Source organism: Cygnus atratus, chromosome 6 (genome assembly GCF_013377495.2).
Source record: "Cygnus atratus isolate AKBS03 ecotype Queensland, Australia chromosome 6, CAtr_DNAZoo_HiC_assembly, whole genome shotgun sequence".
NCBI classification, from domain to species: Eukaryota; Metazoa; Chordata; class Aves; order Anseriformes; family Anatidae; genus Cygnus; species Cygnus atratus.
In genome coordinates, this window is record NC_066367.1 from 11,998,387 (window position 1) to 12,022,108 (window position 23,722).

The window sequence follows — 23,722 nt, forward strand, 5'->3', positions numbered from 1 at the left end:
ATTGGAAAGTTGTCAGCCTGTTTTAGCTGCCATTTCTAACTGATAGATGTTTAATACTTCTGGTGAACTTAATTTCCACTTTTCCAATACCGATTTAGAACTTTGCTTTGAACCATTTTATAAGCAATAGCAAATAAGGAATTTTGTAATAGACAATGAAGGGATGTGGTGTGCTTGTGTGAAGAAATTGTGAAGAAATGGACAGATGCAAGGTATTTGGTTGGAGATGAAGTTAAGAGGCAGGTAAGGAAAACCACCTACTTTACACTGCAAATAACGTGTAAATCTGTAATAGTCAATTTATTTTGGGGTTCTGTCCCTGCAATGAAGAAATATTTTTCAACTACAGGAAAGCAAAACTTACATGTGTTAGTAGTTGAAAGCAATTCAAACTGAAGCTAGTTATGAAAACAGTGAGCACATTTCATTAGAAGAGGGACATGCTTTTTCTTCTCCATTACAGACACTGCACAGTCTTGAATTGGAAGCTTTACGCCTAAGCTTAAATAATATGCACACCTCTCAGCTTGAGCTTACTCAGTCTAACTTGAGAAAAGAAAAGGAAACTGCACTTGTGGAGCTACGGGAGATGCTCAATGATAAGCGTGCTCAGGAAGTAGCAATTCTGCAAAGCCGCCATCAGTTGGAGTGGGAGAAGACTAAAGAACAGTGTTTGAAGGAAAAAGAAGACCTGAAGTCAAAGTATCAGCAAGAATTAGGTATTAAAATTGAAATCCAATCAGTATTATTCTTTCCTATTAGGGTGTAGAGCTGGCCTTTTGACTGAAGGCTGGCATTGTCTTGATTAGAGGCAGTGGCTCGGCTTGCATGTGCACAATTACATCTTATATGCAAAAATGAAGTTGTCCAGACCTAACCTTAATTCTTCTTCAACTACATGAGTGTTTTGTTACTACCTCTGATTTAAAAAAAAGTATACTGAACTAGTTGGTTTTAGGAAGCATTAGACAGAGCTGTCCCAAAGAGTTTAATCGGTGCAAAGTGTAGAGCTTTTACCCTATGTTTTTTTAGGGGATTTTATTGCCCTAAGTCAACATTGGCTACTGTGTTCCCAACAAGATAGAAAATTCTTCCTGGCTTGCATGCTTTTATGTTTCAAAAGTAGGAGAAAGGAGTTGGAAAGGAACTGAAAGGCTCAGTGAGAACTTGAAGCCAGATGTTTTGTGTGATATATTTGATACCAGATTGTGTTTTGACATCACCAAGAGCAATGGTGCAGCTATTAGAACTGAAGGCCTGCTGATGGTGGTTGGGGCATTTTGGAGAGTTTTTTGTCCCCTCCCAGATCAGAAGAAAATTTCTGAACTGTATGACAGGGCTTGAGGAATTTCTGGAGAAAGATGAGGCCTGCAGCAATTTTACTGAAGAAACTTTAGGAAAGAAATTTTAGGAAAAGTTGACCTTCCCTGAGAGGAGGATGATCTTTTGGGGCTCTGTCTTTCAAACTCAAGAATAGAAAGGCGTTTGTAATCACCAGTAATACAGTGAACCGATGGCATGGTGGAATTTGGGAATAGGAGGAAGTCTGGGCATAGTTCTCAGGATCAGTGCTGTTTATTTACATTTTGGTGCTGTAACTTGATAGGAATGTAACTGCTTCAGAGTGCTTCAGAGTGCTTCTTGAATGCAGGGACTGAGGAAAGGCCAGAATCAGATGAGGCAGGAGAGAGGAGAGAATTGTGGATGCTGTTACCTGGAAGGATAGAGGAAATTTTCAGGAGGTGGTGATTGGGCATGACCCCAACTCATTTGGGTGCTGTGACACTCATATCTTTTAAAATAGATGAAATTTTGTCCTCTACTTGACCACTGGCTGGGTAGCTGGTACCATCTCAGTCTCTGGGATCTCATCTCTCACTGAGAAACTTGAAGTAAAGCCTTAAGATAAGGCAACAGTACTTTGCAGCTGTGAGGAGGGGACTGATAGCACTTTCCAGGGTTCTTACAAACCAAGAAAGGTGCTGAGCCGGAAGTTGGAAAGAATCTGGGGATGAGTTGGGAAGGTGTCATTGATAATGGACCAGATAATAGCATCTGACTTCCATTCTGTTTCCTAGGCATTTTTAAAAGACACTTGAAAAGAGGTTCCTGCTTGCTGCTGCCTGCTAATTCTTTTGCCGTGTCTCTGGAGATACAGATAATTCTAACGCTTAAATGTTGTGCAGTGAAATGTTGGCAACTAAAATGACATTGATATGCATTTGAATAAATATGTTTAGGAATAAAGGAGGTGGTTCATATCCTTTAGACTTAAGTAGACTTTGCTTTGCTAATTAAGCTGACTTTAACCTCCAGACTTGTCTTAGCAGTTATAACTGCTAATGTGTATCATTTTCTAAAATGGAAGTGACTTACTGGGATATAATATAACAGTAGATTTAGATAATGGGTTTAGATAGGGCCCAGCACCTTACACTGCTGCATGCCTACCTACTCAAGCCCTGAGTTTGATGTTGAAAATGTCTATTTCACCCATATTTCTGCTTGTCATTTAAGCAAGATATTTTACGTACATTTACTAATAAATAGTATTTTATTTCACAGTTGATCAGAGAAAGAAAATAGAAATGGAAATGGAAGAGAAACATATGCAGATACTAGAGGTATAAATTTTGTTCTTATACAAGAAAAAACAGAACTTCTTTCACTAACTTTCACTAAACTAGAGTTGGAAGAAGTCTTGCCTCTACTACATATTTATTTAAAAAAATAAAATAGAGGGGGGGAAAAACCAACTAAATGTGTTTGCTTTAACAATGCTCATATCTTGCTCTCTTAGACTATCAAAAGAGACTGGGAATTAGAGTCTGAGATACGTTTAGAAAACATGTGCAAAGAGCTCTCTGAAAAACATCAGACTGAAATGGCAGAACTGCAGAAAACTCTGGAAATGGAATTAGAAAAGGTCAAAGTGGAGCTGGGGCTTCTTTCTCTTGAGAAGGACCAGTCTGAATGTAAGTGCCATGGTCTGGGGAGTGCTTTTCTTTATTGAACAATAAGAAAGTTAAGTGTTTTAGAACAAATATAAAAAGCAAATACAAAATATATTCATGTATTACTTCAAAATTGGGCTGATGACATGAGACTGTCTTGAAAATAGGACCTAAATGGAAAAATGTTGTTTGAAGCCCACCTTCCTGTTGCATTTTGACTTGTATGGAATATGAGATAGACTCTGTTTTCCTTTGGAAGTATTAAAGGGATATGCAGTTTTGCTGACAGATGAAAGCCAGTTTTGACAGTCACTGAATTAATCAAGATTTCTATTAATAGAAGCTTCATCTAACTAGAATATTTGCATTTGGATTCTCAGTAGTTAAAACTTGATGGAATGGTATCTTTTTGAAATACTGTTATGGAAGTGACACTTCTAAGACTACTGCAATTGGAAATTTCATTACCTCGAAAAATGAGGATCAAGATGGGTACCTAGTTGCATACATTCTTTGCTGAGGTGCAGATCAGAGATACACCTCTGAAGAGCTTTTGTAGGGCTTGAAAATCTGAAACACTTGTCAGAGTAGTGGTTGACTGCCATAGTGTCAGCCATGCTGGCAGTGATGGCATGAAAAGTACCCACAAGATGCAGTGTGCCATGAAGTGGAGAGAGATAGCTAGTCAGGTTGCCTAGCCTCCAAGATGCTATGTCAGTGAGATATGTGGGAAATAATACTCTCCTCAAATAAATGGAAGTATGGTGTTAAAAGTACTGGAATTCTGGTGCCAGCTGACAAACAGTAATACCTCATTTGAGAAGTGAAGGGTAGCCTTTCCTGCGTGCCATGGGCCGGATGCTTTCACTGTGTTTGGATGGCCTTTGGTTGCTCTGAGGACATCTTTGTTTTTAAAAAAAAAAAAAAAGGCTTGTTCTTCCCAGCCTGCCCTGACTTTACTAGTCAATGTGAATTGGCTGGTAGATGAACCCGTATCTGTAAAGTTTGTTGTATGAGGATAACTTGCATCTCTTGAAGCATGTGGCCAAAATGTCCATCAGTTTACTGCAGGTTCATTCTGGGCAGATAAACATTAATTGACTGAATGAGCTAATAGCAAGTTTATAGGGTTCAGAGAGTGCTCAGTGCTGAGGAAGAACATGTTTGGCATGAGTCTTTGTAGTCCTTCCTGGTCATCTCTTCTACTTCTTGATACTGAGTGTTGTAGGAGGAATTCTGTGTTTGTAGGCCATGAAGAAATGTTTGATTTCCTTTTCCAAGTAAATATGCTTCTAGCTCAAAAATGTGCTCCTAGTTCAAGGTGCTTGTTTATATATACAGAGAGCAGATGCTCATCTCTCTGATACTACTGCTGGTTACTTCTTAGTTAACAGTGTGGGATATAGAGAACTAGGTAGCTCTGTGTAGAAATGTTAGACTTTGAAACCCTTTATTTTTCACAATTTTTGTAATGATCTGGAAGTACTGACACCTATGGCTGTGAATCCTGTAGGAAATGTCATAAGCCAGCATTCTGGTCTGGACATACACATTTTTATTTTCATCACAAAACGGTTACGTAGGTTATTTAGCATCCAGGATGGTGATGTAACAGAATTACTTTTTAATTATAGTAAAATGTATAGATCTTGAGAAACAACACCAGTTAGCCATCACAAACTTACGTGAACAGCTGCAGACTGAACATAACCAACTCCTAGAAGATATAAAGATGAAAAGCCAAGAAAAAGAACAGAATCTTCAGAAGGAGGTAAATAGAACTTCTCAACTTTGAATGGTTGATTACTCTGTGTGTCTGTGTGTCACAAAAATACTCTATGCTCATCATTTAAGTAATGTGTTTGTATTTAGGGGTTTTAAAGAAAATACAAAGCACATTCATAAAATAGGTAAACATTCTGGGTCTTTAATAGTGATTCAAAGTCTTATGAACACAACTGCTGTTCTGCAATTCGGTGTCACTGCTTCTGTATTAATGTACTTGATGTTTTGGTTCCTAAGTTTCTTATCTAATGCTTGATTCTTGCTAGTGATGATAAATACAGCATTGGGAACAAAACCCTCTGTTAGAAGAGAAGGTCTAACAGTTAAGGACTACTCAGTATCTCTGGTAACCTGGGTCAGGATCTCAGAATCTGGTTGTCACTAATGTTTCCACCTTGTCCTGACAGAACTGTCTATGTTGCATGGTAATAATCAATTAGAACAAAATTTATTTTTTTTCTCCATAGCTGGAAAAACTTCATATCGTGCATGAAGAATTCAAGACTCAGTCACAAGAAGAAGTCAGGCAGCTTTGGTCTCAACTTGACAGTACCCGAGCAAATCGGCAGGAGTTGAATGGTATGTTCAAAACTGATGGATATTGTTGCCTCTTGTTCATATGAAAGCATGCATTATTGATATGAAGGGCTTTTAATCATGTACCAGAAACACACATCTAGGTCACAGATGTGTAGAGTGGGTTATACCCTAGTGATCCTGTCTTAATAAACTGTCCTTATCTCAACTCACAGGCTTCACTTTCCCGTTTCTCTCCCCCATCCCGGAGAGGGAGGGGGGAGGGTGAGCGAACGGCTGTGTGGTGTTTGGCTGCCAGCTGGGCTAAACCACAACATTGGTTTTCAAGAAGTTTAGTGTAACTGTGAAGGTTTTTTCTTTTATTTGGATATAATTAGGAGGTCAGTTGTTTTTTTAAGCAGAAATCTTTCAAAAACTGAGTGATTAGGTTATGTCTTGAGGTAAAAATGGCTTTTATTTCCTTTTCAGTTGTGAGATGAGTTAAATAAAAGCCTTTTTCATTGATGCTCAAACTGGAAATTCACTATCTTTTGACACACGTAATTCTTAGATATATTTAATCTGGAGCTTTTCTATACCTGTATTTTAAAAATAGAATAACAACCTTCAGGTAATACTTCTGAAATCAGAATGAATAATGTTGTTTTCCTGCAAGGCTACAAATAAGCTGCTTTTTCCAAAGGGTAGTTTAATTTTAAAAAATAAGCAAGTCCCATAAACCTAAAAGCAAAAAATAAGAATGTATGGAGCACTTAAACAGGAGCAGTGTGTTTTGTTTGTTTGTTTTTGTTAGTCTTATGTGTATCTGCATTAAAGTTTTGAAAGAGTTTTAAAGCTTGAAAGAAAATGTCTGGGGTGTTGATGAAATGTGACATGGTGAGCTTTATATATATTAAGATTTCTTATTGACATTATTAAACGTAGCATAGTCAACTTCATGGTGTAGTAATCAGAGTTGACACACTTTTGGTTGAAGTGAAGTGTGAATATATCTCAGATGTGCGCAACAGATGTATAACAAATGAAAGAATTTTAAAGAGTTAAAACAGCTAGGCAACATGATTTTAATGTTAGCTGTATGTGTTACCTTTGCATTCAGACAGTAACATTAGATGGCATTCTTTACTTATGCTGGAGTAGTTAAGGATATGTTGCCTATTGTTTTAAATATCATTTCAAATTTTTAATCAATACAACTAAGTAGCTTTCGAAATATAATAGGGTTTAGTGAGGATGTTTTTTTTCAGTCATAAGTTCAATACATTTTTTGATTTAGTCAGATTCTACCTTGACTTTAGATCCATTTTTTGTTATAGATTTATAGTATAGATAGCACGACTTAGTATTTGCTTGAACTCCTGTATTCCCTCTCAGTAGCCCTAATCTTTATTAACGATTCAAATGTCTTTCTATGCATCTAATCACTCACATTACCATTATTTGGACCCTTTCTGTTTCTCCTTCATCATGCTTGAGATGGTGAGTCCAAGATGGAAGCCTATGTTCCAGGTGAGGATATCTCTTTTTGCGTGAGGAGATCTTAAAGTTGTTTTGTTTTACTCTGCTTTTCTCCACTCAAGTCATCATTTGACAGTGCATTTGAACTGGTTTGAGGACTTAGCGCAGTGGTTTCAGAACACAGAGCAGCGTTCCAATTATCTAGCTGCTGACTGAAAAATGACATTCTAGTTCAAAATTGTCTAATGCTTTCCTATGTTAATGTCATGCCAGCAGACTTTGCTGGTTAGATAACACCTACCTGAGATTGGACTTTTCTTGCCTATGCCATTAGTGTTTTCACTAGTTCCTGCTTGTCACTTGATTCCTCTGGTCCCCGTACCTGTCAATAGCTGCCTTAAGAAGCAGACTTAGGTCATGTGCTTACTGCTCATATTCTTCCTGTTTGCATGTTTGCTGTAAGGATTCTTTTCTCCATGTGTGTGTTCTCTGGTGGGTTATACAAAAACATACTGTGACAATCAGCTACATTGCTTCTTGAGTGGCAGCCTCTGGGGCTGTGCTGTGATGTGAGTGTGCTGTGCTGCTGGGTGAGGATAGCTGTGCAGCACTGGGAACATGCTTGCCTTTCACCCAGTTTCCTCAATGTGAGTACTGCAGAGCTGAAGTGTGGCTCAGAAGAGAATGTGAGTGAGCTGAAGGTGTCTGGTGTTTATAGTTTGGAGGTGATTCCATGCCTGTATTTCAGGCAGCTTGATTGCATACTGGGGATGTGAGCTGGAGTGCAGTACCAAACAACACTTGAGTTACTGGCCAAACCACAGGCCCGGGAGTCTTTCTCTGTATTTCTTGTCAGTCCATACTGGGAATACTGGTTTGTCCTTTAACAGATACTTTTTTATGGCATAGGAACATTTGTTTAACATTCAGATGACTGTTGGCTTGTGTTAACTTTGGGAAGTATCTGCAGTCATTTCCATACTTCTTTCTGAAGCTTCTCGTACAGAATAACATAAGCTGTTGCTTGTCTCTAATTGTGTGGCTTTGTTTGTTTTTTCCCTTCCTAAAGTGCAGTTCCATCTTCAGTTAATCCTTTGTGGATATGTCAAACCTTAAGTTATCTAGACAGTTAAGCCATCTGGGAAACTTTTTTATTCTTCCCTGTGATTTCTTTCCCTGTGATTTTTCTACCTTTTCGCTTCCTGATACATTACTGCTACTTTAAAATGGGAGACAGGGAAAGAAAGCTCTTGGAATTCCTGAATATGCTGTAATTGTCCTTTACTCTCACTTCCTTAAAGAAGGGTAGCTTGCTGAAACAGACAAGATGACTGTTTTCTACTGCAGTTGTTTAGTCTGGAGAAGAGGAGGCTCGGGGGAGACCTTATTGGTCTCTACAACTATCTAAAAGGAAGTTGTGGGGAGCTGGGGGTCGGCCTCTTCTCACAGGTAACTAGTGATAGGACCAGAGGGCATGGCCTCAAGTTGTGCCAGGGGAGGTTTAGGTTGGAAATGAGGAGGCATTTCTTCTCAGAAAGAGCAGTCAGGCACTGGAACAGGTTGCCTAGGGAAGTGGTAGCGTCACCGTTCCTGGGGATGTTCAAGGAAGAGTTGGACATGGTGCTTAGGGACATGGCTTAGTGGGTGACATTGACATTGGGTGACATAAGGTGATGGTTGGACCAGATGATCTTGGAGGTCTTTTTCAGCCTTAATGATTCTATGATTCTACTTTTTTTATCTAGGTGGCTTTTTGATCCAGTGAATTTGGCTTCTGTGCGAGCTTGTGATGGATAGCCAAACCATTACTAAAGTAGTCCAGATTTTTTTCTTGTGCCATGTCTTTCTGCATAGTTTTGTGCTAAAATTGTATTTCTTTGGATGTTTTTTCCAGGAGCAAATTAAATGATCTTGACTGAAGATTAAACGTTATTGCAGAGCTCTACATGTCAATGGCCTAAGCCTGAGGCACAAGGAAATTAGGGGGGCTAACAGTCTGCTGAAAGTTTTGATTGTTGTGATAATGGTTTCTCTGAATGCAGTATAAATGGCGAATGTTGTTTTACTGTCTTCTGAGGAAGGAATGTTTTGTTTTTCAGAAGTTCATTTTCTTATGCAGCTTACAGGATAGCATTTTACTGCCATCTCAAGAACTAAAATTTGGCTGATCTTCACAGAATGACTTTTTGAGTTGTACACTGTTGAGTACTTATATTGTTCTTGTTTCCATTCCAGAATTAAGAGAGCAGCTTCTGGCTCGTGCATCACGGGTGGAAGAAATAGAGCATTTAAAACAAGAATTTGAACAGCAGCGTCAGCAAAGAAAAAGTGAGCATGAGACTGAATTAGAACAGTTGAGACTTTACTTTGAACAAAAGTTAAGAGTTGCTGAAGAAAACTACAGAGAAGAATTGACTTTCTTGCAACAGAGACTGGAAGAACTGAAAGAATATTCTTTGTCAGAGGAGGTGGTCATGAGCCAGGATCAAGCAGGGGGTATCAGGTAATCAGTTCCTTTTCTTTTCATCTCGTGTTATGATGGAGTGCTTCCATTCGTTTGTATAAAAGGTGATGTTAGCCATTAAGTATGTTGGGACCGGACATGAGGTGATTTGAAGTTAGAAAGCCAGCAATGGAAGTTGGATATGATTTAGATAGGATATTAGAGACAATTTCTTCACTGAAAGGGTGGTGAGGCATTGGAACAGGCTGCCCAGGGAAGTAGTGGAGTCACCATTCCTGGAGGTCTTCAAAAGATGTATAGGTATGGTGCTTAGGGACATGGTCTAGTGGTAGATGTGGAAATGCTAGGTTAATGGTTCGACTAAATGATCTTAGAGGTTTTTTCCCAACGTAAACAATTCTCTGATTCTATGAACCCAAGTGGTGCTGAGTAAGGCAGCCCAATTTACTCCCTGCATAACAACCAGGGCAACTAAGAAAAGATGATGGTCGATAGTAGTGGGAGACTCTCTTCTGAGAGGTAGAGGCACCCATTTGCCAAACTAATCTCTTGAGAGAAGTCTGCTGCTTACAAGGGGCTCATATCAAGGATCACCAAGAGACTGTCAAGTCTCATACAGCCTAATGACTATTACCCACTGCTGTTGTTTCATGTGGGCACCAGTAATGCAGCAAGGAGCAGTCTGAGTAGTATTGAGGGATTAAAGAGCCCTGGGAGCAGTACTAAAGTACTCAGGATCACAGGTGGTTATTTCATCAGTCCTCCTGGTCAAAGGGAAGGGGATTGAAAGGGCCACTTGAATCTGTCAAATCAGCAGGTGGTTGTGGGACTGGTGCCACAGACGGGGGGGGGTTGGCTACTTAGACTGTAGGACTCACTTTGAGAAACCTGGTCTGAAGGGGTCCACTGTCAGAAAAGGGGAAGAGCATCTGTGGTCATAGGCTCGACAAGTTGGTGAAGAGGCCTTTAAACTTAAGTTTTAAACTTAAGGGTAGGGGAATCTCAATCCATCCCACTCCTCCCAGCTGGAGGAGTGGCATCAGTGATAGATGACCAGAGCCTAGAGAAAAGTCACAGGTCAGCAGGAGAGCAACTGAAGAGCAGCACAAAGGAATTCCAGCTACTCCTGCCAGTAAATCAGCTTCATCAGGGGCCCAACTTAAATGTCTTTATGCAAATGCATGTCACATGGGAAATAAACAAGAAAAGTTAGATGTGCACACACCTGCAGGGCTATGAACTCACTGGCATTACAGAGAAATGGTAGGATGATTTCCATGACTGAAGTGTTAGAATGGAAGGATACAGGTCCTTTAGGAAGGACAGGCAGAGGAGATGACAGGGTGTCCTCCTCTATGTCAGTGAGCAGCTGGAGTACATGGAGCTCTGCCTGGAGGTGGATGAGGAGCTGATATAGAGCTTATGGATCGGTACTAAAGGGACAGAGTGACGTAGTGGGAGTCTGCTACAGGCCACTGGACCAGGAAGACCAAGCAGATGTACATACCCCTCTCAGTGTGTAATTTTCCACTATTTAAGCAAATTTGAGCTGGTACCTATAGAAAGAGACAGCCCCCAGGTGTTAGAAAGCTGAAGAGAACTTGAAACCAGCATAACCGCTTGCAAATAACTGTGATTCCTTCTGCTAGCATAAATGTATGGTTAGTTGATTGAAATCTTGTAAGAGGTTGACCCGAACCAACTTAAAAAAGTAAAAGGGTTATAAGTCACCTTTAGCACCAGGAACGATGATGATGATTTTAAGTTAAGACTCAACAAAACTCCGTGTCTCCTATCCAGTATGAAAAGGGACGAAGAAGGAAAAGTAGACTTTCACTAGCGTGACTATCTTCTGAACCAACTAAGAAAGGCACAGATATCACATAAAAGATGCACAGTAAAAGAAAATTGGGGAAAGTGGCAATGTTAGAATAGTTTTCTCCTGAAGCTATCAAAAAAGTGAAAGGAATCTACAAACAAAGTTGAACTTACTGCTGCCATATTCATTGCTCATCACATCTGTGGCAGATACTCTTGATCTTATGTCATCTTGCAAATCAGATGGGGTTAGATTATCCGCTTCTCTCATCTGCTTGGAAATAATTTTTCACATTAACTTAGTTTTCTGAATCCAGCTGTTGAGCTGTCTCTATTTATAGCACCTTTGTTACTAGTGCTGACTTGAGTAAATGCCTACTCCTTCAAAGAGTTAGAGGTAGCAAATATGACAACAAATGCAGCACCAGTACTCCTTGAAAACCATTCTGTCTACATTTTTCTCTTTCAGTAGCCTTAAGAAACAGAAGAGTCTTTGAAAGAGAAGCATTCGCATTTAGTCTCAGCTGACGTGTCACTCTGAGGAATACTGTAAATAATTTCCCTCTAGATACCTTTCTTCTGTAGCAAAATGGAAAAGGAACATTACATACATTTTACAACTTGCAAGTAGAACAAAACTCTCTTTCTGCAGCATGAAAAGAAATTTCAATACTGGGCAATTTCAAATATAAACTATGGTAGTTGAGGAGAAATGATAAGCCTCAACTGAAATCTGTTCAGTTTGTCTATGGGGGTATAACAGTGGACTTAAGATTAAGGACACCTCACAATGAGGCTCCCCAAAAGCCAAACTGAAATCGCACACAACATCCACTGTTGTGTCAGCATCCAGAAGATTCTTCATTTTCAAATCAAAAAGGGTTAAAAGTTCAATATAAAGTTACAATATGCAAACTTTAATCACCGTTCAATCAGCATCCAACCAGCCTGACGTTAACACTGAAGGGGAACCTCTGTCAGGAATGGCTCTCTGCACCACCACAATAAGAGCCGTGCTAACTTTCATGGAGCCAACAAACCCCAAACCAGCCCAAATTCTCTGGCCTCTATCGGAGCCAGTCAATTTAAGTTGTCTGTGTCCGAGAGAAGCTGAACTCTGCAGGAAGATACTCCCTAAACTTCACCTTTTCAATAAAACCGCAAGTTAACAGTGCATTTAACCCAATGTAGCTGCCACTAGAGACGGTTCTGCACCACTTCCTCTTCTGTGCCCATCACATGCTGCAACATCACACATTTCATCTGTTTGGGATCTACCAATTGGGACAGCTGTGCAGAAACTCAACACTAGTTTGATGAAGTGGTCAAAGCTTAACCCTTGGTGAAGAGTTTTCCACTGAAAGAGTGTCCCAAACTGAGCCAAACCAAACCCCTTCAGTTACATGGCTGCTAGCTCAGCCCATGGGAAAGGGCATGAGGCACATGTTGGAGATAGGAGAACGGGGCATTTTATGTATTTATAATTAATTTTCCTTCAAAAGCAAGGCACAAAAATTGAGAATAAAATGAATAAAATTAATTTTTTGAAGTAGACTGTCTTCCTGTGAAAGGATACAGAAACAAGTATATAAAAACTCCCATTACCAAGAAAAACCTTTATTCTCCTATTTTGAAACAGTCTCTTCTAACTCTCTACCACAAAGTTGCTAATCAGTTACTTCCACGGAATCCCGCTGCAAAAGTACCAGGATTTGCAAAGTCCTCTCAAGAAGTCTTCAGAGAACACAAGAGCAATCCAGATTTTTACTGGTACCAGACCAAAAGCATAAAGATGTGTGGGACACTAAGCCTGCTGTAAGCAGTCTATTCTTCAGTTTTAGTATTTGGAAGGCATTTTCACTTATTCAAAGCTGTGGCAAACAATGTTTACGCACAGCCCAGAGTTTGCTCCGGTATCTGACAGTGAGAGGGGTACTAACAACGGTACATCCAGAACAATGCTATTCATACCCCTCTCGGTGTTTAATTTCCCACTACTTAGAGCCAATTGCCCAGCAATGATTTAGGATGGGAACAGAGCTGAGATGTCTTGTGTAAATACAATGAAATCAAGGCATGAAATATCGCTTACCAAAATCTTTTTCTCGGTAACGTGTTCATCGTCGTCAACAGAATAGGTACTTTCAGAGAAAACTGGAGATTTTACATCTGCTTCCACCACTGCTTCTTCGCTGCCATTTTCATACAGGTTAGAAAATCCCATCAAAAGAGAATTATCTCCTTGAAGGGATGACCTAACGTGCACCACTTGAAAATCTGTGCTTTCAGCTTCTGAAAAGGGTGTCAGATGAAGCACTGGTTCAAGTTCCACGCTTGTGTCTTCCTTCCTCACAATCTCAGGTGAATCCCATGAAGCCATATCCACAATGAAATCCTGGAAATCTTTCCGAGTATCTTTAGTATAGCAGATGTTCAAATTGTTTTTTGGAGAATCAGGACTTTGATCATTTTCCAATGTTAGTTGGCAATGCTTTTTCAGATTTTGCTGCTCTTCAGACCTGTTCATCACGTCCATTTCCTGAGTTGAGATATCTTCCTGTGATTGTTTAATTTGAGATTTTATATTTGTGTTGTGAGTCATGGAGTCAAACATAACTTCATCTTTTTCCTACAACGAGATAAAACAATTTCTTAATGCAATTTAAATATGATTTTACAAACTGAAAAACATATATTTTTAAAAACTCATTGCAAAACTTATAATCAAATCTATTATTATTCCCAGATTTTATACAATAATCCAACACTTTAGTTTATTTGATATACAAACTAACCAGGCTTTTTTTTTTTAACAAGTGTATCATCAATGGGAAAAAAAATCCCATACAATAAGAAAATGTACCTATTTCAGCAGCGCTGACTTTTTCATCAAACAGGAAAAACAATATTCCTTGTAGCTATGTAGATGATCTTCCTACTTTTAAATAAATAAAAATCAGAACATGTTGCTTTCCTGATTTGACAAATCTCCCCTAACTATCTTAAGACTTAATTCCTGACCCAGGGCACTGGAAAAAAAAACCACAAAAAACAGTTAAAAAGAAAAGCTCTACGTGCGGTTCCTGTACCTGCCGTTTCAGCCCAGGAGAAACAAACATATTTTTGCTGCACCTCCAGCTTTCATTTCAATGCATTTCCTAATTTTCATCATTCACACTTTTGAACCTAAGAATAACTGTAGGGGGGTTCTTCACTCCTCTACGAGCACTGTATTTGTTTCTGTTAAGTTCACTGTTATATGAAGGCCCTTCTACGTTAACATTTTGACCCTGTTCTAATTCACCATCCAGAAGTAATGAGTTGCTTAATCTCACGAGGGTTTTCTGACTCAATATTCCATGCACGAGTTCTTTCTTTTCTTCTGAAGGGGTTCTGTATCACAACTCATAACGACATTTACCAAACTAGAACAAAAAATAGTACCTAAAATATTACTGTTTTTCCCTTCTCCTGCTCTCAGCTCATTGTCACTAACTTGTCTAGATAGCTGACAGTCTAAACTAAATATTGTACTCTTCCTTATTCTAGGATGAACGATCTATACAAATAGGTCTTTTTAAACAAATGGACCCCGAGCTCCCCCTGGGGTGGACGAGGAGCTGACAGAGAGCTTATGGGTCAGTACGAAAGGGAGGGCAGGGACAGGCAACATTATTCTGGTAGTCTGCTACAGGCCGGTGGAACAGAAAGACCAAGCAGATGAGGCCCTCTAAAGACAAATAGGAGCAGCCTCATGTTCACAAGCCCTGATCCTTATGGGGGCCTTCAACCACCCCAATATTTGTTGGGGGGACACCACAGCAGGGCATAGGCAATCCAGGAGGTTCCTGGAACAAGTTGATGGTAACTTCCGTCTCCGAATGACAGAGGAGCCAACAAGGACAGGTGCTATGCTAGACCTCGTTCTCACCAGCAAGGAAGGGCTGGTGGGGAAAGTGAAGCTCAAGGGCAGCCTTGGCTGCAGCAACTGTGAAATGGTGCAGTTTAGGGTCCTGAGGACAGCGAGGGGGAAACACAGCAAACTTGCTACCCTGGACTTTGGCTGAGCAGACTTTGGCCTCTTCAGAGATCTGCTTAGTAGAGTACCATGGGAGAAAGCCTTGGAAGGAAGAGGGGCCCAAGAAAGCTGGTTAATATTCAAGGATCACCTCCTCCAAGCTCAGGAGTAATGCATCCCAACAAAGAGGGATTCAGACAAAAATGCCAGGAGGCCTGCATGGATGAACAAGGAGCTCCTGGCCAAACTCAAGCAGAAAAAGGAGGCCTACAGAGGGTGGAAGCAAGGACAGACAAGCTGAGAGGAAAACAGAGAAATCATCCAAGCAGCCAGGGATGCTGGTTAGGAAAGCCAAAGCCCTCTTAAAATTAAATTTGTCCAGGGACATCAAGGGCAACAAGAAAGGCTTCTATAGGTACATCAGTGATAAAAGGAAGACAAGGGAATTTGTGGGCCCTTTCCGGAAGGAAATGGGAGACCTGGTCACCTGAGATATGGAGAAGGCTGAGGTACTCAATGACTTTGCCTCAGTCTTCACCAGCAAGAGCTTTAGCCCCACAAATCAAGTCCCAGAAGGCAAAGGCAAGGACTGGGAGAATGAAGAACCACCCACTGTAGGAGGAAGATCAGGTTTGAGACCACTGAAGGAACCTGAAGGTGTACAAGCCCATGGGACCTGAGAGATGCATCTGTGGGTTGTGGGGGAACCGGTAGATGAAGTTTCTAAGCCACTGTCCATCATATATGAGAAGTTGTGGCAGTCTGGTGAAGTTCTCGCTGACTGGAGGAGGGGAAACATAACCCCCTATTTTCCAAAAGGGAAGAAGAAAGACCTGAGGAACTACAGGCCAGTCAGTCTCACCTCTTGTTCCCAGCAAAATCACGGAGCAGATCCTCTGGGAAACTGTGCTAAGGCACATGGAAAATAAGGAGGTGATTGTGGCTCCCAGCACAAGAAGGACATGGAGCCGTTGGAGGGAGTCTGGTAGAGGCCCACAAAGAGGGACTGGAGCACCTCTCCTACAAAGACAGGCTGAAGGAGTTAGGGTTGTTCAGCCTGGAGAAGAGAGAGCTTCGGGGAGACCTTATAGCAGCATTTCTGTGCCTAAAAGGGTGTCTACAGAAAAGCAGGAGACAGCCTCTTTGTCAGGGAGCATAATGATAGGACAACAGGGAATGGCTTTAAACTATAAGGGGGTAGATTTAGATTAGATATAAGGAAGAAGCTCTTTACTCTGAGGGTGGTGAGGCACTGGAACAGGTTGTCCAGAGAAGACATGGATGCCCCATCCCTGGAAGTGGTCAAGGCTGGGTTGGATGGGACCTTAAGTAACCCAGTCTAGTGGAAGTTGCCTCTGCCCATGGCTGAGGGGGTTATGGAATTACATGATATTTAACGTCCCTTCCAACCCAAACCACTCTGTGATTCTATGAATGTGGAGGATACTTTCACACGTAGCTATTACAGTTGCTCTTTGCCTACTTTCAGTACCATATTGTAAGTCAGCAAGTTCATTTAACCTAATTTGTGACACGTGGTATGATCTTAAACTTTAAAACTCTTTTCTCAGTTCTGTCACGGTTTTTGGAGAGACTGATGAGAAAGAGAGAAGAGATCTTTATCTTCATCAGCTAAATCAACAGGTGGAGCAGCATAAGGTAGTATTTCTGAAGTTCTTCTAGTCCATACATGATCTGTATGAAAATTGATGTCCAATTCCCAGGTGTTAAGACAAAGTTAATTATATTTGAGACATTTATTATGGCTTAATTATTTTTGCCAGATGTGTATTAAATCATCACTTTTAAATAATTCCCAAGTTAGAATAGATCAAATGTGAGGTTCTGTGTGTCTTTTGTTTGGGTTATCCTGTTCGTAATAAGGACAGAGTTCTTGTCAAATCTCTTCCACACAAGTACAGATTTCACTGTGTTTTTCTCTATAGCTTCTGTAGTGATCGTGCTTTTCATTGCTCTCTGTTTTCTTAAGTGGAGATACTAATTTGGTCTCTTTTATGTATACATCTATTTTCATGTCCCTTGTAATTTTAAGATAAAAGTTTTGTTCAATTTAATAGAAGTTGTCTAACAGTTCCCAAAGTTTTTTTGATCTTTTTTCGTTTTAAGATTTTATTTCTAAATTAGCTTTAAAAATAGTAATATTTTTAGTGAGGAAACAAGGCATACTCAAGACAGCATGAGCTCAGTTTCATTAGTAACATACACAAAATCTCAGTTATAAAACAAATGAGAAGTACATATCATTATTTTCTAAATTGCTATAATTTGTTTCCTAGCTGAGTGTGAAACTGCATTCATAGATTGATGTCTAGGCTTTGTACATGGGGAAGGAGGGGTGTCTCCTCAGTGTTGAGCGTTGATGGTTTCTCCACCCAGATGCTTGTGGGACCTTCTTCTCTATTATACTGTCAAATGGCTCCCAAAACTCTGCTCTGACTTGTCGCATGATTCCAGAGCATATATATATCTTGAGGGATTCTGTTGCAGTAGTAGCAGATGAAGTGGCAGGAGCAAATCAGCAGGGTTTTTGTAAGCCAGATAGATAAATGTCAAGCACACGCTTCACAGTGGAATTAATCTATTGCTCCCCTTGAAAGAATCTTGGCATAGTTTCCTCAACGCAAAGCTGAAGATGTCTTTTTAATCCATTTTTTATATAGGAAGAACTTGCCTGTTTGCAGGTACAACTTAAAGAACAGCACAAACATGAATTAGATTCCTTAAGGTCTTCCCTTGCGCTTCAATATGAAGAGGACCTAATGAAAATGAAGAAGGATCTGTCAGGCAAATATATAGTAGAAATAGAGGAAATGAAAAGAAAGCATTGTTTGGAACTTGAGCAGCTCCGTGCTAGGCTTTCAGATGAACATATCAAAGGTAAGATAAACTGACAAACTGGGAACTAAAATGGTAAGCTGCTTGTGTGGCTTATGCTTTTCTTTAAATATTAAAGGTTATCTGATGAAATTAACCTTTTTTTTATATATATAAAGAACACTTAACACTTGTTAATTCCTAGTGTTGAGCACTTTGCTTTTGACTTTTATGATTATGTTGAGTTGTTCATGGCACCAGGCCTGTCGGGCTTTAAGAAGCGTTTGGACTGTGCTCTTAGTCATATGGTCTGAATTTTGGGGTAGACGTGTGTGGTGCCACGAGTTGGACTTGATGATCCTTGTGGGTCCCTTCCAACTGGGGATATTCTATGATGATGATAATAGGTCTCATTGGTGGAGGCAGCAGATGACAGCACACTGTCACATCCACAAAGCTTATGACATTGTCTCACACGACCTTCTCAGAAATTATACAGCTAGACAGTGTAGGAGACTAATTACCTAAATGAAAAAGGTTCCTTTCAAAGATGTGGTGACCTGAGGTTGCTTATTCTATGGTAAAAACCTACTGCAACTGAGGGGTAGTTGCTAGAAGGAGTTAATTAAGTTTGCATTCTTGATGTCTGGAAGGTTGATGTCAATTTGTGAATTAACACTAAAAATTTCAAATAAATATCGTCTGTCAGACATGTTAAATATTCGTCGTGTTTCGGTGAAGTAGGACATTTCTCAGTCCATTCCACAGAGTACGCCAACTTCTGTTCTTTGTTCCACACCTCTTTTGCCAGTGTTCATTTTGTAGATTTGATAGCCCTCTGTTCATTTAACTTCATTATTATTTTCCTCCCACGTTTTCCAATAGTTGGTATACGTATTGGAATGAATTTGGGAACAAAGAGGAAAGTATTTATGGAGAGCAGAATTTACAGTAGGTAACTTCTGCTGTAGAATTCAGGATAAAGTTCTTCTTATGGCTAAGTTTACATGAAACTAGCCACATAGGAAGTTTCATTAATTTCTTAACAGTTGCTGCTTTTCTTGGAAAATGCAATCTTGTAATTTAGATAAATATGCTGGCTTGTTTTCAATAGGAAATGCACGTATTGTTGAGGTGCAGATAAGGGATCATGGCAGTTCTTGTATTTGCAACCTCTTTCTGAGAGCACAATATTACACACGTTTTAACTCATCCATAACTCACAGCTATGTAACACACAACTATAACTATATTCCACTGTAAGTTGGTTAAAAAGATAGGTGCAACTTCTTAAATTTTCAGCCATACTACTTATATTCAATTGTTTTTTGTTTGTTTTTTCAACTAGCAGACAATGTATCAAAACTGCTAAATTAGGATGTTTAGAGTTCTCTCCAGTTGACTTTTTGGAGAAATTCTTTACGTGAATTCTGTATGTGAAAGAGGGGAGAAAACTTCCATAAATCTGCCATTATATTGTCTAAAAAGAAAATCAACTCATGGCTGTGCTGTTAGCAGGGAAGTCCTGCCACAGGTTTTGTGTGTGTTGATACTGACAAATTTCAAAGGTGATGATAAAGCAAAGCAGACTACAAAATCATTTTTGATAAGTGATTCTTGTTTGCCTGTAGTTAGTATGACTACTGATGAATTGCATACCTGACAACATTCAGCTTTATTGCTGTGCATTGCTGTGACCTGTTAAATAAATTCTAGAAAGTCATTTCAGTGTTTTTTTTGTGTTTTTTTTTTGTACTTTTTCTGATAGAAATCACCAAATTACGCCTACAGAGTGCTCAAGATGCAGCACGTCAAGTTGAAATGGAGGTGGCCACACGAGTGTCTGTGCTGGAGGAAGAGCACAAAGTCAAGCTTTCTCTCCTCCACTCTGAGAAACAGCATATTGCAGAGCTTTCAGATGAAATAAAGTGTTTAAAGGAAGAGATTGCTAAACAAAAAGATTTTTCAGTGCAGAATGAAAAGCATCTGAAAAAGGAAATGGAACAGGTAATCCAAGTTACAGGGCTGTTTGTATAGAGTTGGGTAAGTGCAGATCTGCTAGGAAGGCCAGGAGAAGTACATGTGGCACTTATTTTAAAATGTGCCTAGTTGGTGATGGTAGCTTCAGGTTTAAATAGAGTTGCATGGATACACTTCGATATTGGAATGCAAGTCTGAAGTTCAGAGCACATTAGCATTGAAGAAAAGTTAATCTGCAAGGGAACTAAGCGTTTAAGAGCACAGACAGTGTGAGAGGACAAATGTTTCAAGGGTTGGTCCAGTCTACCATTTTCATTAACGTGGGTCAAGCATATGTACACTGCTTCTAATACAGGCAAGTACATAAGTTCATCCTGTGGAGCAGCATCTTATAGCTCTAAGTAAGGTCATGCACTTTCATACTGTTGTGTCACGCAGTAATGGAGAATTGAGCAGAAAGCAGTGTGGCAGATAGAAAAAGCCCTTCTGCTGAATATGTCACCCCAAAGCATTTTCTGGTTTTGATAGCACTGTCTTCTGAAGCAAACAATCAGATATTTTTTTTCAGAGCAGTTTCTTGGGGAAGAAGAAAGAATAGGACAACGGATTTCTGTTTTCATTTTATTCTGGTGTGGCTCTTTATGGCTCTTTATTATTATCATCAAAGCCTTTGAGCTGAGAATCAGAATCAGTTAGGTTGGGAAAGAACTTCAAGATCAAGTCCATCTGTCATCCTGACCTACTGAGTCCCATCACTGAACCCTCAGTGCCATGTCCACACTTCTCTTAAATATCTTCAGGGATGGAGACTCTACCACTTCCCTGGGCAGCCCATGCAATTCTTAACCACTCTCCCTGTGAAGAAATTCTTCCTAATGTTCAGTCTAAATCTTCTCTGACACAATTTGAGAACACTTTCTAATGTCCTGTCACTTGTCAATTGAGAAAAGAAACTGACACTCTCCTCACTATACAACCTCCTTTCAGGTAGTTGTAGAAGAGAGTTGTCAATTTATTATTTTTATATTTATTTTTATATTTATTATTTTTATAGCTACTTGAATTCATTTCAGCCTTTCTTTTGTTTGGAAGGGTGACTTGTCTGCAAGGATCGAATCTCTCCAAGGCATTAAATGCCTGGTAGTGTTTACTGCAGACACTTCAGTTGCGTTCTGTTATTTTATGCAATTTTAATAAATGTGTTCACAGGTAAAATATAAAATTGCTGAGAATCACAAGAATGAATTAAGGGAAGCCAGAGAAGAAATCCAGAAAATAGAGACTATGTACAAAGAAAAAGAGAATAAATGGAAACATGAAAGTGAGGACCAGAGAATCCAAGCAGAAGAGAAATTATCATTGTTGCGTTTAGAACTGCAAAATAGATTGGAATGTGAGAAAGAGAATTTGCAAAAGGAATTTGAAGTTCGTGAAGCAGAAATGAATCGGCTCCAAGATTACCAAGCTGCCAGAATTGTAGAATTAGAAAAGTTAGTAAAAGAGCAACAAAACAACTTGCAACAACTGGAGGACAGCCTTGCAAGTGCACAGGCTACACACAAATCTCAGGAACAATATGAGAGTGATCTGCAGGCAGCCAGAGTGCTCATGGAAGAAGAAATGGAAAAGGCCATGCTTTGTCTGCAGGAAGAATGTGCACTGAAACTTATGGAAGCACAAAACAAGTAAGTCTTAAGTGAAAATGCTCAAGTACTCATTAGGAATGATTAGTCTCTCATTCAGATATTGTTTTCTTATTTTAAATCTAGTAAGTGACAGTGATGTAGGTTTGTCACTTGGTGGCACCAGATTACTTACATATGTAAAGCTTACATTATCAAGGAACAGTAATGCTGTCCATTACAGTTTCTATAGAATTTTACTTCACGTAAATGCATTAAATCTAGTCTAGCAAATCTGGTCTAGTTCTGACTGTTACATTTCACTTCAGTTAAGAATACACCATGCAGATGAAAATCATATATTAGTCTTGGAGGAAAGGAAACATTCAGGACATATAAATGGGAAAAATCTTGAAATGTTTTCAAGGTTGTTCAGACTATTCAAATGAATTTGAGCAAGTCTTCCCCAGTAAATGAAGCTTTTGTTATCCACTGAATGCTCAGGTTGATGGTTGATACTATAATTAATGATTACTGCAAATTGCAGCATTTAAGATATTAAATCTTCTGCATCAAGCTTTTAAGTAGACCTCAGAAAGCTGAGATTAATTTGGAGAAGCCCATTTCCCTCATATGCTTCCACAGTGGTTTTAAGTCTTAGTCTAAACCTCATACATTTAGAGATGTTGTCTGCAAGTAAACAGTAGTAAGGCACACACTTGAAATGTATGTACTGTTTCCTAGATGCTCTCGTATGGCAATATTTGCTCAAACTGCTTTTGAAATTCATCTTGTATTTGTGGGCTCTTTGTCAGTGTTAATTTCCCGTACTACCCCATCAGTGGGCTTTAAGTGAGACTGAGAGAACAAGGTTTGTGTGTTACTCTGTATTAGCAGGAATTTAATAGGGGTGCCAGTCTAGCTAATAATAACCAGATATGACCAACTTACATTGCCTAAACCATTAATTATGTGGCTATGAAATCACCGTTGTGGTTTGCTTTGAATTAGCTATGTATTAGAAACATAAAGCTGAAGGTATGGAGGCTAAATAAGGCCTACCTCTTTATTTATTATTTCAACAAAAAGTGCCTTTTTGACAATATTCTTTCAACTTTATTGGAAATAATTTAGATTTATGGAGGAACACAAAGCTATGACTCAGAAATTCACTACTGAGCAAGAGATTCTTCTCCAAGAGCTGAAGAAGAAACATGTTGATGAGCTAGAACTCCAAAGTCAGCAGTTACAGGAAAAGCATAAGGAGCAAATTTTGTCTCTTACAACTGAGTTTCAGACAAAGCACCAAGCTGAAATTGAGATGCTTAAATCTACACTAGAAAGTAAACAGCAGATTCAGATTGAAGCTTCTGTTGCTGAACTGCAGACAAAACACCAAGCACAAATTGATGAACTGGAGGCTAAACACTTATCAAACCTGGATTCCTTGGAGTCATCCTACCTGTCAGAAATTCAGAATATAAGAGATGAACACAAGCAGGTTCTTGAGAAGCTACAGCTGCATCACACAGAACAGTTCCGTGAAAAGGACAAAATGGATCAAGCACACTTGGCTCAAGAGATAGAGATGTTGAAATTAAAGTATGCTGAGGAACTTCAGCTTGCACAAAACAATTTGAAAATTGAGCTATCTACTGTGCATATGGAAAAACTTAAAATTATGGCTATGGAAGCAGAAGAATTTCATAAGGTGAGTCAGAAAGAAAACTTAGCATAGAAGGTGAAATTTCATGTTACATTTTTAAGCCTGCCTAAGTGTGAGGAGATGTTGAAATGTGTGGGATCACCTTTTACCCATGTTCTTTGGGTGTATTTTCTACAGGCTCCTCTGTGCCAGCACTAAAACTTGGATGGTCGTACTGTGAGTTAAGTAGGAAACCGAAGATGAAAAAGTCTGTCATCCCTTCCCCAAACACTCAGACTAATGAGTTTTCTATCTCAGTGTATGGAGAATATACATGAGATGCAAGTTTAACATAATTTCCAATTGGAGGGTCTCCGCTTTGTGGCTTGGAGTTTCTTTGTCTAGTAGAATTACCGTGTCATTCTTTAGAACTGATTGGTATTGAGTAAATGTATTTCTGTAGGTTAGGGTACATCTTTGTGAATTGAAAGCTCCTCCTTAGTGATACAGACTTGAGGGGAAGAATAGAGGAAAGGTACTCTGAGTCCTAGATGGGATTTGGGGAGTAGGTGGTGAGAGAGTGTGCCTTGTCTTAAGGCTGTTAAC

At 39.5% G+C, this 23,722-nt stretch overlaps 1 protein-coding gene across 3 annotated transcripts in view; it reads left to right on the forward strand.

The window, feature by feature from the left end:
• Positions 1 to 23,722, forward strand: part of PCNT (pericentrin) — a 102,880-nt gene that overhangs the window by 15,807 nt on the left and 63,351 nt on the right. For all 3 annotated transcript variants that reach the window (XM_035570633.2, XM_035570641.2, XM_050711578.1), the window contains 11 exons: positions 464 to 719; positions 2,566 to 2,624; positions 2,801 to 2,975; positions 4,589 to 4,725; positions 5,207 to 5,318; positions 8,970 to 9,237; positions 16,606 to 16,693; positions 17,716 to 17,932; positions 19,638 to 19,876; positions 21,059 to 21,534; positions 22,606 to 23,182. In XM_035570633.2, the coding sequence (XP_035426526.1) occupies positions 464 to 719; positions 2,566 to 2,624; positions 2,801 to 2,975; positions 4,589 to 4,725; positions 5,207 to 5,318; positions 8,970 to 9,237; positions 16,606 to 16,693; positions 17,716 to 17,932; positions 19,638 to 19,876; positions 21,059 to 21,534; positions 22,606 to 23,182 (2,604 nt within the window). The remainder of the gene's footprint in view (positions 1 to 463; positions 720 to 2,565; positions 2,625 to 2,800; positions 2,976 to 4,588; positions 4,726 to 5,206; positions 5,319 to 8,969; positions 9,238 to 16,605; positions 16,694 to 17,715; positions 17,933 to 19,637; positions 19,877 to 21,058; positions 21,535 to 22,605; positions 23,183 to 23,722) is intronic.